The following is a 13,348-nucleotide window of genomic DNA, read 5'->3' on the forward strand; positions in this document are numbered from 1 at the left end:
ATGTTGTGTCTGCTTATCTGTATATGCATCATATGCATGCAGTATCTACAAAGGCCAGAAGAGGGCACTGGATCCTGGAGAGCTGTAGTCACAAATAGTCGTGAGCTACCTGATGTGAGTGCTGGGATCTGAACTGATGTCATCTGAAAAAAATAGCAAATGCTCTTAACTGCAGAGCCATCCTTCAGGCCTCTTTCACCCTTATTAACCGCAGGTCCACGTGCCTCAGTCCAGACCTTTCCACTCTCCTCATTGTGTTTGTGAGCATGGTGTGTATTTGTGGGTGCCTGTGCCATGATACACATGTGAAGAGAATAACTTGGTGGAGTTGATTCCATCCACCTTTACATGGGTCTCTCAAATTAAACTTGGGTCACCAGACTTGCACCAGCAAGTACCTTTATATATGTGTGGGGGTGAACACATGCCTCCATGCACTTGTGGAGGGCAGAGAATAACTTGGAGTTGGCTCTCTCCAGCCATGTGGATCCCTTGGCTTGAACTCAAATTATCGGGCTTAGCTACACCTTGACCCACGGAGCCATGTCACCAGCCTCTGACACTGTACTTCCAAAGGCCTCCCAGTGCCTTGAGTTGGTGATGATGGAGGGTGGAAGGCCTCAGAGGCTGAGGGTGTTTCCTTCAGCCCCTTCGGTTGGTCCTTCCCAGTCCCTTACAGGGCTGAGTAGAAGTCATTAGCAGGAACTGGCCCTAGCACTTAGGATTGAAAAGAATAGAAGCCTTAGCCTGGGAATAAAGATTTAAGCATAAAACATCTCCAGGGGGTGCAAATTGTCTCCTCACTTTGGGAGAGACAGATTGCTCCCGAGTGAGTAATGGCATCTCTGGCTTTCAGTTAATTTCCCTTTGTGACTTCTAGGCTCTAGCACTTAATACCGTGGCCACTTAAAGGCAAACTTCTTTTTCACTGGGTGGCTTTTTGTGAGCTGAATTGTGAGGGAGGTAGATTTATAAGCCATTTTACACACACACACTCTCTCTCTCTCTCTCTCTCTCTCTCTCTCTCTCTCTCACACACACACACACACACACACACACACACACACAAGCACTATCACTTCTGTCCTGTGGCCCCAGCTCTATCTATCCCTAACCCCACTTCAAACAGGTTATTTCCAAACAGTTCATGAGAGCACAGGGTGGCCCTGTCTTCCTTCCCTACTTCCCCTGATTGCACAGAGACAATTGACCCTTTCAGGGGAGAGAAGAGAATCCCTGGCCATGTCAGGGATGAGTCCCCTAGAGAGGGAGATCCAATGATCCTTTGTCCCGTGTAATCAGATGACAGGAAGAGCTGACTTGTCCATTGCCAGCTGTCACGTGTTTCTTCCCATCAAAACCACAATATTTGAAAGCTGGGTGGTGGTGGCATGCACCTTCAACCCCCAACTCAGGAGGCAGAGGCAGGTGGATTTCGGTGAGTTTGAGGGCAGCCTGATCTACAGAGTGAGTTCCAATATAGCAAGGGCTACAAAGAAACCCTGTCTTGAAAAACCAAAGCACCAAAACCAAAAATCCAGTATTTGCTAATCAATAGGCCCAGAGTCTGATGCTTCGTAACGGGTCTTGGGGAACAGAGGTAAAAATCTCTGTGCAGTCTGGGCTGTGAGAATTTGAACCTTAGAGTAAACGATGTCAGAAACTTGGATTAACAGACTGTTCCTTCTGAGGGATTTTGGGTGGGTTCACTGGGTTTGATCCCTAGCAACAAAAACAAATGAAGAGATTTTGAGACTGGACAGCCAGGCCAAAGTATGTTGGGGGAGGGGTAATTTAAGATGGCAGCCTCCTTCTGTAGGATCAAGGAAACCCCATGCTGTCATCAGCTGTCTCTACCCACCCTGCACATAGAGTAAACCTTCTCTGACCACACCCTGAGTGAACTCCTATGCTCTACACTGAGTCTTGGGCTGGACCAGACTATGCTTCAGGTTTTTTTTCTCTGAAACTCTGAAGATGTATGTGGTTGACAGAGACCAAGGATACACAAAGAATTTTCTGCTCTAGAACGTCATTCATGATGCTGTTGAGGAAAAACCTGCTTCAGAACAGTGATATTCATTCATTCATTTTGTTTCCGTGGAGATGACTGAAGCCAGGGCATCAGACATGCTATGCAAGTATTTTATAACCACGGGGCTGTGATTCTAAAAGTGGGCCCTCCTGGGCCAGCAGCAGCAGCAACACTCAGAACTTCTTAAAAGTGAAAATTCTAAAGACCAAGCCATGATGGCATACTCCTTTAATCCCAGCACTGGGGAGGCGGGAGGCAGAGACAGGTGGATGGATCTCTGTGAGTTCCAGGCCTGCTGGTATACAGAGTGAGTTCCAGGACAGCCAGGGCTTCACAATGAAAACCCTCTATCACAAAAAGAGAAAGAAAAAGAAAGAGAGAAAAAGGAAGGAAGGAAGGAAAGAAGGAAGGAAGGAAGGAAGAAAGAAAGAAAGAAAGAACTAACTTAAGGGGAAGATGATTCTAGGCAAGTGTTCAGCCAAAGTATACCTCCCGGCCTGCATCACCCTGATTTACCTTAGAGAAGCATTGTGTTCAGAAAGCACTGATCTTTCTGATCCTTCCAAAGTGCACTGCAGAGGCTTCTCCTATTTGCCCCATCATTATCCTTCACTATCCTCTAGCCTTATCCCATGGGGCAAAAGGTCCAAAGTAGGGAAGTTACTTACCCAAGATCATCCACCTAGTGCAAGGATAGCTAGCTTTTAACCTAGCTGGATCCTTTCCAGTCACCACAGTGTGGATTTTAATGGCTACTTCTTGTCTTGAATGTACACTGGAATCACCTGGGGAACCTTTAAAAGCCCAGACTCAGGCTGTGCTCCAGACCAACCAACTCTGAATCTTGTCAATGGGCCTCAGGAAAGCTCCTTAGGTGACTCCAAGGGGCAATCAAAGCTGAGAACACTGGTGCTGGCCATCCTGTAACTACACCAGAGGGCAGCAAAAGCTGGTGACCACGCCCAAATGCACACACACACACACACACACACACACAGAGAGAGAGAGAGAGAGAGAGAGAGAGAGAGAGAGAGAGAGAGAGCACATACCATTACCCATTGTCTTGCAAGAAAGCCACTGGCTCTCACCTACACTGTGTGACCTTCAGAATTTGTCAAAGCCCCTGGTTGGACATAAATTCAGGAACTTAGCCAAAGAAGCACTGTGGTGAACTATGAAACCCTGTGTAAAATAACCCTGAAAAGGCCCCTAACTTGGCAAGTCCCAAGCACAAGGACTGTTGGGTGGCTCAGTGCTAAGCAATTGCTTAACCTATGTGCATAAGACCTTGGGTTCCATCCCTAGCACCTCCTAAAGAAAAACGGGGTGTCTTAGTGCATACCTGTAGTCACAGCACTTTGGAGGCTGGGACAGGGGGATTGTCTTGAGCTCAAAGCCAGTCTAAGTTGCATAAATACCAGGGCTGCATAGTGAGACAGTCTCAAATTTTTAAAAATCCCATGTACAGCTGGGTGGTGGTGTCACATGCCTTTAATCCCAGTACTTGGAAGGCAGAGGCAGGCAGATCTTTGTGAGTTCAAGGCCAGCCTGATCTAAAATTGAGTTCCAGACCAGTCAGGACTGTTTCACAGAGAAACCCTGTCTTAAAAAATTGTTTTTCACTGAGGAAATGATATATGAGGTGAAACTTACAGTAGTGGAGATTACAGACAAAGGAATGAGGTAAGGGTACAGACTGTCTATCCAGATCATGGGGTAAAGCAATAGCACAGGTTGGCAACTGTCTTGGCTGGCATGTGCAAGGCTGACACAACACACTGGATTGGAAAGTAACAGGTAAGCAAGAGCTTTGGAACTGCTGGGACAGCTGCTCAGGGCTCCAAGACAGTTGGAAGCTCTGGCTTCATCCTGGGGAGTGCTCTGCACAGAAGGTCCCTAACTGAGCATGCACTTGCTAAGGGCTGTCCACTCACAGTCATTGTGGGAAGGAGGGAACAGAACACTGGGGCTTCTGCACATCCAAAGGCTGCCTTGCAAAGCCACAGGCATTTTTAAAATTTATTTTACTTATTTATTTATTCTTGGTTTTTCTGTGTAACAAATCTGGCAGTCCTGGAACTTGCTGTGTAAGCCAGGCTGGCCTCCCCAGTGGCATGTGCCATCACCATGCAGCTAAGCCACAAGCTTTTAAAGACACCTTAAAGCACACAGCTGCAATGAGTGAATTACAAGAAGTTTTACACTCTGGAAGCAGAGGCTGGTGGAGCTCTGTGAGTTCAAGGCTATCTTAGTCTACATGGTGAGTCCCAGATCAGCCAGGGCTATATATAAAACACACAGACACAGACACACACACACACACACACACACACACACACACACACACACACACACAGGGTTCTTACTTTAGACTGAACAAAGGGCATCTAAAGTGAGGATGATGGCCCATTTTTATTTATTTTTCTTATTATGCACACACCCCATACATACATACACCCCATACAAGCACATGCACACCACATATTCACCACACATACACACAATACACACAACACACATTCATCACTCACACACACCACATACACCACAAACCACACACACACATACCGCAGAACACTACACACACACACACACACACACACACACACACACACCCTGCAGAGATATTGCTTAGCCTTTCCTGGCCTGGGTTCCGGCTCTTCAAATGTAGGTGCTCAGGTAGAACTGCTCAATGAGACATCTCTGGAGCCTTCTCAGTGCTGCACTCTATGATTTGAAGATGGCCTTTCCTGAGAGCCTATGATGGTCGTCTCAGGCTCTGAGAACAGACACCTGGTGATGGAAAATGACAAGAAGTGGACAGCCTGCAGGGAGCGGGAATCCCAACAGAGCATTTGAGACCCGCTGGAGGGCCTAGCCTGAGCTGAATCCATCTGCTTCCTCTCTGCTGTTGGCCCTGGGACAAGCTCAGCGCAGCATAATGAGGGCCCAGCAGCAGTGTGGGGCTGCTGGGAGAGGGCCTCACCTCATCTCTCAATGTCCCCACTCAGCTGGCCTCAGGCCCTACTTGAGCTGAAAGCCCATGTGTCCTGATGGGAGAGGAGATTTGTCTCAGCTGTCAACAGATTATATGCAGGAGACGCGGAAAGGAAACCCACAGCCCAGAGAGGTCACTTTCTACAGACCATTTAGAACCCTGACCTTCCATCTCTGTAGAGCCCTCCCTTCCTCCACCCTACCCCACCTCTTTTTTTTTTTTTTTTTTTTTTTTCTTTCTGTTTTTTGAGATAAGACCTCACTATAGAGCCAGCTACTGAAGTATATAATAAGTTGCCTGAGTTTGTTCTTCAGTGGCTGGTGTAGAATCCACTAATGCCTTGGGGCCTCTTGAATGATAGAGGTATCTTTGTTTTGCGCGATGATAGAACCTAGGCCCTTGTACATGTCAGACCCACACTTTAACAACAGGACTGTCTTTTACTTGCATTTAAATTTTTATGTTTTGTTATTTGATGCAGGGCCTCCCTCTGTAGTCCAAGCTGGATTGGAAGCCACCTTTTAGCATAGTCTGGACCCAAACTCCAATCAATTCTCCTGCTTCAATTTCTCAAGGGCTGAAACAGTAAGTATCACCAAGCCCAGATATTCAGTTTTCCGGGGTTATCCCCCCTCCCTGCAAGATGTACTTATTCTTTATTGTGTGTGCATGTGTGTGTACTTATGTGAGGTCAGAAGACAACTTGCAGGAGTCATTTCTCCACTCCCACCATGTGGGTACCAAGGTTCAAACACAGGTTGTCAGGCTTGAAGACAGGTACCTTCCCTGCCTCATTTGCTCACCAGCTTCCCCCACACCTGTTGAGACAAGGTCTCATGTACCCCAGGCTGGCCTCTCAGCTGTATAGCAGATGATGCCTTTGAATCTCTGGTCCTCCTGCCTCCACCTCCAGAGTGCTGGGATTAGAAGCATGCATTGCAGAACCCTGCTTTATGTGATGTTAGGGACTGAACCCAGGGCGTTATGTATCCTAAAGCAATCACTTATCAACTGAGCTACAACCCTAGACCCCATTAAGGGGATTTTAAGGCTGGGCCTACGTAACCCAGGCTGTCCCTGAACTTGTGATGCTCTTGCATCCTCCTTTGGGGAGCTAAGACTAGAGGGGTGCCTCAGTTAGGGTTTCTACTGCTGTGAAGAGACACCATGACCATGGCAAGTCTTATAAGGAAAAACATTTACTTGGGTGGCTTACAGTTTCAGAGTCCATTATCACCATGGTGGGATACAGTGGCACACAGGCAGACATGGTGCTGGAGAAGGAGCTGAAAACTCCACATCTTGACCAGAAGGCAATAAGAAGTGAACCGAGACACTGGGCATGGCTTGAGCACATATGAGACCTCAAAGCCCACCCCAACAGTGACATATATCCTCCGTCAAGGCCCCATCTACTCCAACAAAGCCCCACCTCCTAACAATGCCACTCCCTCCCTATGAGCTAATGGAGGCCAATTACACCCAAACCACCACAAGGGATGTACCAGGAGGCTGTATCCAGGGGTGTCTTTTGATAGTCACTAAGCACCTTTCTTTTCTCTCAGAACTGTCCTACAGCTAGGGCATCCCCTAGGTAGTTTCAGAAGAGGACCAGTCATCAGCAAGGTCAAATGAGTAGCAGGTTGGAACCTTTAGCCCCACCCACTCTTCTTCCTTAAGGACTGGAGTAAAGGAGTCCTGGAGATGGGGCTATCTACAAACCCTTGAGCAAAGAACTCTTTTTGGAGCTTCCAAGTTAATGCTGAGCACACGAACCCCATGGAGACAGAACAGCTCACACTGAGGACACCCTGGATCCCACCCTAGGTACCTCTTTTCCTCTAGCCATTCATTGGTATCCTTTATAATAGACCAGTAAATGTAAGTCTAGTACCTGCCAGGGTTCTGCAAGCCACTCTAGCAAATTATGGGACATGAGGAGGGGAACATGGGAGCCACATAGCTTGTCCATCAGCAGGACAAATGGTAGACAGAGGTTTGGGACTGATCTCTTGCAGGGGTGCTGGCTTTGAGAGGGAGCCTTCACTGGTGGGGCCTCTGTTATATCAGGTAGTTCAAGCCATAACTGAGTTGAATCATCAGACACCCAGCTGGTTTGAAGAATTGGTTAGTGAAAGAAAATGTCCCAGAAGCTATAATTAGTGAGCATATTCAGCCCTCCAACATGAGGGGAGGGGAGTTCGGGCTTATCATTTACCTGGGTCAGGAAAGGGTGTTTCAAGGGCTTTCAGTTTCTCGCCCTCAAAGGGCAAAACCCATAGACCCCGCCTAGCCTTGGTTTAGAGCTGGAAACTTCCCAATGCCCCTTTCCCATCACATCTGCCAGAATTCCCTCCAGACCTGACCACGATCCTGCCTTCACACTCAGGAAATATGGCTGGGCTCTGAGTCATGGCTGTCCTTTTCATTGTGCATCCTACTTCATCTTTCCCACAGCTTTCCCTAGGCCTCTGTTAGTCATCCCTCATGGTACTGATCGAAAGCCCCACTCCTACCCCATGTCATCCCTAGCTCTGAAACTCTTGCCAGAAATAACTGCCTCTGCTTGTTCAGTTTTTTTGCCTCTTTCTGAGAACCTCAGTCTCCAGAATGAAGAGGGACCCCTGGGACACAGGACTGGACAGAGACCCAGGTGCTGGCTAATTTTATGTTAACTTGACACAGGCTAGTGTCATCTGACAAAGAGGAACCCCAATTGAGGAAATGCTGCCATAAGATCAGGCTGTAGGTGGCTGGGCATTTAATCTCAGTACTCAGGAGGCAGAGGCAGGCGGGTCTCTGAGTTTGAGGCCAGCCTGGTCTACGGAGTTAGTTCCAGGACAGGCTCCAAAACTACACAGAGAAACCCTGTCTCAAAAAATAAATAAATAAAAAAAAATAAAAAAAAAATCAGGCTATCAGGCTGTAGGCCTATAGAGTATTTTCTTAATTGGTGATTGAGGGGGAGGGCCCAGCCATGGTGGGTGGTTCCATCCCTGGATTGGTGGTCCTGGGTTCTATAAGAAAGTAGGCTGAGCAAGCCATGGAGAGCAAGCCAGAAAGCAGCTCCTTTCCATGGCCTCTGCATCAGCTCCTGCATCCAGGTTCCTGTCCTGTTTGAGTTCCTGTCCTGACTTCCTTCAGGACTACAGATGCAGAAGCATAAACTAAATGAACCTTTTCCTCACCAACTTGCTTTTGGTCATCATGTTTCATTTTAAAAATAGTAACCCAAACTAAGACACCAGGTACAACAGGTATGCTTACCTCAGTCCCCTCACATCTAAAGAGTCCTGCCCCAATCCAAGGCCTGGGGAGATCAAGGTAAATCACCAACACAGTGTCCTTGCAAGACTCACAGTCTGCTTCAAGAAACAAAAGCTGGGGCTGGAGAGATGGCTCAGGGGTTAAGGGCACCCACATGCAGCTCAACACTGTAACTCCAAGATACACTCTCATGCAGATGTACCTGCAGGTAGAACACCAATGCATATAAAATAAAACTAAATGAGTCAAAAAAAGAAAGAACTGGAAAAAAAAAAGAAACAAACAAAAGCAAAAAGAGTTCTAGAACGAGCTATCGTGGAAGCATAGAAGGCTGAGATGAGCCGGACAGGGGACTACCCTGGGTGACTGAGGGTCAAGGAGTGAGGTCCTGGCTGAGATGCTGAAGATGAATGGAGCTCACTGCACTACAAGTGCAACAGTCTTGGGCCTGAGAGATGGCTGTGGGTAAAGGACACTTGTCACTGAGTACAAAGATCTGAGTTTAATCTCTGGGACCCACGCGAGGGAACCTAACTCCCATAAGCTGACATTTGAGAGCCATGAGGGAGCTCCAACACGCATGTATCCAAACGCAGATGCACAACATAAATAAGTAAAAAAGAGTGACCCTAAAAGCAGGGAGGGGCCAGAGAGTCAGTGGGGGCAGGGTGGGAAATAAGTGACCAGGGACAGGGTTTAGTGCAGACATAGAGTGAGTTGGTCAGGCCTTGGGCCTGTGGCATACAGACATTCAAGAGCCTGGCAGTGCTCGTCAGGGCCGAGCAGAACCCTGTTGCCTTGAGGAGACACTGCTTGGATCGGTGAGAGTTGACTAGCCATCCATAGGACTATCTGAGCACACTGTCGGCATGGGGGTGGGAACTGGCACGGGGCTCACTGGGAAGGCTGCAGGGGATCCCATGGGGGCCAGTACACCTGGGGATTGACTCTTCTTTTGTGGGAATCGGGGATCTCTGGGGACTTTGATAAAAGCTGGGAGCTAGTGCCCACACAAAGTGTATCATTTGGGGGACTTCACAGACTCCAGGAAGCCTGTCTAGTCAGGGAGACAGGCTGGGCACAGCTGTCATTCCCTAACAATGGCTGAGAAAAGGCCCCACTATTATCCCAGTTGCTTCTTGTAAGTGTGGGTGTGTGGGTGTGTGGGTGGGTGTGTGAGTGTGGGTGCTCTGAGCATGTGCGATGATGTTGCCTCTGGAAACAACCTGCAAGACCTACCTTTTGTTCTGTCATTGTGGACTGTGCTAGGATCAACTCTAGGACTTTATGGATGCTTGTCTTGCGTGTTTTAAAACATACCAATTAGCTGGGCATAGTGGCTCACACATGTAATCCCAGGATCTGGGAGGCTGAGGCAGAAGGATCTCCTAAAAGCCAGTCTGGGGACCCATCCAGTCCCTGAGCTATGAAGACTCAGGAACTAAAGTTTACCTCTGCTTTCCAGAAACCCGGCATACAGCAGACGGAGAAGGAAACAAGAAAATGTGGCTGGGAACCCAGAAGGGCTGGCAAGCTGTGCTATGAACACAAATGGAAACAGAGGACAAAGTTGGAACCCCAGGGCTCTCTGGCAGGGTGGCTCCAGCTCCCTCAGCAGGCCAGGCTAATGGCTATCGCTTAGTTCACTGCCTGCAAGGGACTTTTTCCTACTTTGCTCGTGAGGCCCCTCCTGGGGCGGGGGATGTAATCCAGAGAAGTAATGTGATCTGCCCAAGGTGACACAGCCAGAGAACAGCAGTCTGTTGCGACCCAGAGCCCGCAGGACCCGCACTCTTCCACTTCGCTCCACGCCCCTCCCCTCCCCGCCCCCCTCGTTCTTCCGCCCCTCCCTCGCCTCTCTCCCGGGAGGCGGCCGAGCCACGTGGTGGGCCGGGAAGCGGCAGCCGCCGATCGCCCGGGCGGCTGCCCCAGCTGGGCAGTACTGCACCGCGCCGCGCTCGGTGCCTGCGGGGGCCGCTATACGCGCTGGCCGGCGCCGCGGGCGGGAGGTGTGCCGACGGCCGGCCGCAGACAAAGGAGGCGCGGCGGAGCCCGCGCGGACCGGGCGCACCATGCACTCGGGGCGCGGGCGGCCGGCTGCGGCTCTGGGGATCCGGCCCTAGTCGCCGGCCCCGCCGCCCCGGGGCGCCATCGGAACGACGCGGCCCCGCGCGGCGCGAGGAGGAGCCATGGGCAAGTGCAGCGGGCGCTGCACGCTGGTCGCCTTCTGCTGCCTGCAGCTGGTGAGCCACGCCGGGCGGGGTGGGGTCGCGGCCGCGCGTGGGCGCCACCCGGGGTGCGGGGTGGCCGGGCGGAGCCTGCCCCGCGCGGGCCGGCTTGTCCCTTTGTGTGCGCTCCTCGCCTGAGCCCCGCGCTCGCGCGCACGGTCCGGCGCGCCCGGGCTGCACGCGTCCGCTCTCACTGTGCGCGTGGGCTCCCGCTGGGGCTGCGCCCCGGAACTGTGACTCCCTTGGGTCTGGGGGTGTGTCCGAGGCTGGTCTGTGCACTCAACGAGGTCCTTGACCACATGTTCCCTCCCAAAGCGCTGGCTCCGTGGGTACCTCAGTCCTCTGGGCTCCGCCCCTATGAGTGTCTCTCACAAAGTCTCTTTCTGTCCCTGTGTGTCTCTGGAATGTTTTCAGATTTCTGGCCATTTCTGCTTCCTGATTGTATGGTGGGACCTGAGATTCTTAAGAACCCTCAGCAGTCCTTTGTGCTTCTTTTCTGCCTCTCAGAACCCTCCTAACTGGGTGGCCTGAGATGGAGAGCTACCTCCTTGAGGAGGGTCACCAGGAATTGATGTATCTTGAGCCAACCTGACCCGGCATGCACGGGACCCACTCTGTGGCTTTGATCTGGCCACTGGGTCCCCCAGCATCCCCGGAGCCATCTGTTCCATCAGCAGCGGGGTGGGGTCAGTTCCCTGATCCCATTGGATGGGGACACTTAGGTGTCCTGGGAGGAATCAGATCATCTGGGGGCTCTGTGTTGGCCCCAGTTTGAGGAAATGAGGTCTTTGACTGGGGCGGGGTGGGGTGGGGGGTGCAGCAGAGTGAATCTGGAGGTTAAGAGTAGCTGAAGTCCTGGCCTGTCACAGGAAAGTGATGGAGGAGACACAGAATCTGCTGCTTCCCTTGGAGCTGGGGTCCAACACCTATGGGCTGTACTTCTCCTCTAGGCAGTGTTGGATAGGAACTGCAGACAGCACTCGGGTCGGGGTTGGGGGAGTGCCTCAGCCTCACTCCTGTGGGTCCCAGCATTTGGGTCTGCTTTCTGGCCTGCATGTGCCACCTGCTGTGCCCCCCCACAGGTACAGAAGATGATGGAGAGCATCTGAGTGGGGTGTGTAGGTGGCCCCTGTTATCTCGATTTCCTTTTGAGCAACCAGCCACAAGCCTGCCATCCACAGCATTATCCTCTTCTCCCCTAAGATTAGTGTCCTAGTGACTTCCCCTCACAAGGCCACCAGGTCTGTCAAGTGTTCATTCTCAAAGATAGTAGAGGGGGTTAATCACCACCAGGTAGGATGAAAACTCCAAAAGGGCAGAAAGAGCCCATTTTTGTTCTTGTTAAGACCACAGCAGCTGGACGGTGCTTGACACGTCATTAATATTTGTAAATTAAATCAAGAATCGGTTATTTGGCAAATCTGGGCTCACAGCAGAAATATTCTCCTGTATCTATTTTGAAGAACATAAAATGCAAAGAAATCTTCAAACTTTTCAGAGGATTCCTTTAAAATTTTTAAAAAAGATTTATTAATTTTTAAATTGTGTGTGTCTGTGTCTGCCTGTGTGTGCAGGTGCTTGAGGTGTCATGAAGAGGCCATATCGGGGCCCCTGGAGCTGGGGTTACTGGTGGTGAATGTTGAGAACCAAGCTCAGGTCCTCTGCTAGAGCAATGTGCTTAACTGTTGTGCCATGTCTAGCCCTAAGGATCCCATTCTGTTTTTGTTTGCTTGTTTGTTTGAGACATGTTCTAACTCAGCAGTCTAGGCTGGACTTGAACTCTCAGTAATCTTCCAGCTCAGCCCTCCGGAGTGATGGGATTGCAGGATGGCTACCTTAAATTTTAAACTGTATTTTTGTTTGTTTGTTTTGTTCTTTTCAAGACAGGGTCTCACTATATAGTTCTGACTATCCTGGAACTCATTATGTAGACCAAGCTGGCCTTGAACTCAGGGATCCACCTGCCTCTGCCTCCCAAGTGCTGGGATTAAAAGTGATCACCACCACTGTCCAGCTACATTTTTTTTTTAATTTAAGAAATGATGTGCATAATAAATTATGAAGTGAATAAGTAAGTGCTCAGAGAGTGGGAAGCAGAGCAAGTTTTCTCCCTCTGTGCCTGATGTCCTCCCATAGGTGGACCTGTAAGCAGTTTGTCCCATGCTCATTCTAGAGTACTGTTGCTAACTCACTGGTGGCAGCTGCTCTTATGAGTGATTTTCCCTGAGTTAACTCATTTAACCTTCATTGTCACGCAGTGACGAAACTTGCTCAAAGGGATCCAGGAACTGGGATCCAGGCCTGGGACCAGCCTCCTCTGTTGCCTTAGCTACAGCATAATAAGTAGCTCTGGCCTTGGTATACTGGGGTTCCTAGAGAGGTGTTCACCCATCTTGGGAAGCAGAAGTGGTACAGGGGGTCTCCCAGCCTCCAAGCTTTCCCAGCCAAGGGAATGCCCATTCTTTCACCAAAACAGAGATGGCTTCAGCAGGACCTGGGTGGGATTCCACTTCTCCTACGCCCTGCCTGGGTGGCTCGGGCAGCTTGTGCAGGCTACATGAGACAATTTTGGAAGTGCTGGGTGTTGGGGGGGGGGCTTGAAAATTGGTCTCTTGGCTCTGTTGCTCTATCTGAGCTCATTACAGAGAGGACCCCTCCAGCTGTCACTCACTAACCCCCTAGAGCCCCTGCAGCCTGGCAGCTTCCAGAATATGCTCTCAGGATGGTGAATGTGCCAGCCTGAGGGGAGAAGGAGGCTCAGCTTTCTCATCCAAAGGACTGAGAGATTAAAGAGGCAGTTAGCTAGTTTTCAGCTGAAAA

The 13,348-nt window shown here is 50.2% G+C and overlaps 1 protein-coding gene across 2 annotated transcripts in view; it reads left to right on the top strand.

Annotated features, from left to right (window-relative positions):
• Positions 1–10,204: 10,204 nt before the first annotated feature.
• The window catches only part of Nkain1 (sodium/potassium transporting ATPase interacting 1), a 37,086-nt gene continuing 33,942 nt past the window's right edge, over positions 10,205–13,348 (top strand). For both annotated transcript variants that reach the window (XM_051188933.1, XM_051188934.1), the window contains exon 1: positions 10,205–10,543. In XM_051188933.1, the coding sequence (XP_051044890.1) occupies positions 10,490–10,543 (54 nt within the window). In that variant the 5' untranslated portion in view covers positions 10,205–10,489. The remainder of the gene's footprint in view (positions 10,544–13,348) is intronic.

This window comes from Phodopus roborovskii, unplaced genomic scaffold, assembly GCF_943737965.1.
Source record: "Phodopus roborovskii unplaced genomic scaffold, PHOROB, whole genome shotgun sequence".
NCBI classification, from domain to species: Eukaryota; Metazoa; Chordata; class Mammalia; order Rodentia; family Cricetidae; genus Phodopus; species Phodopus roborovskii.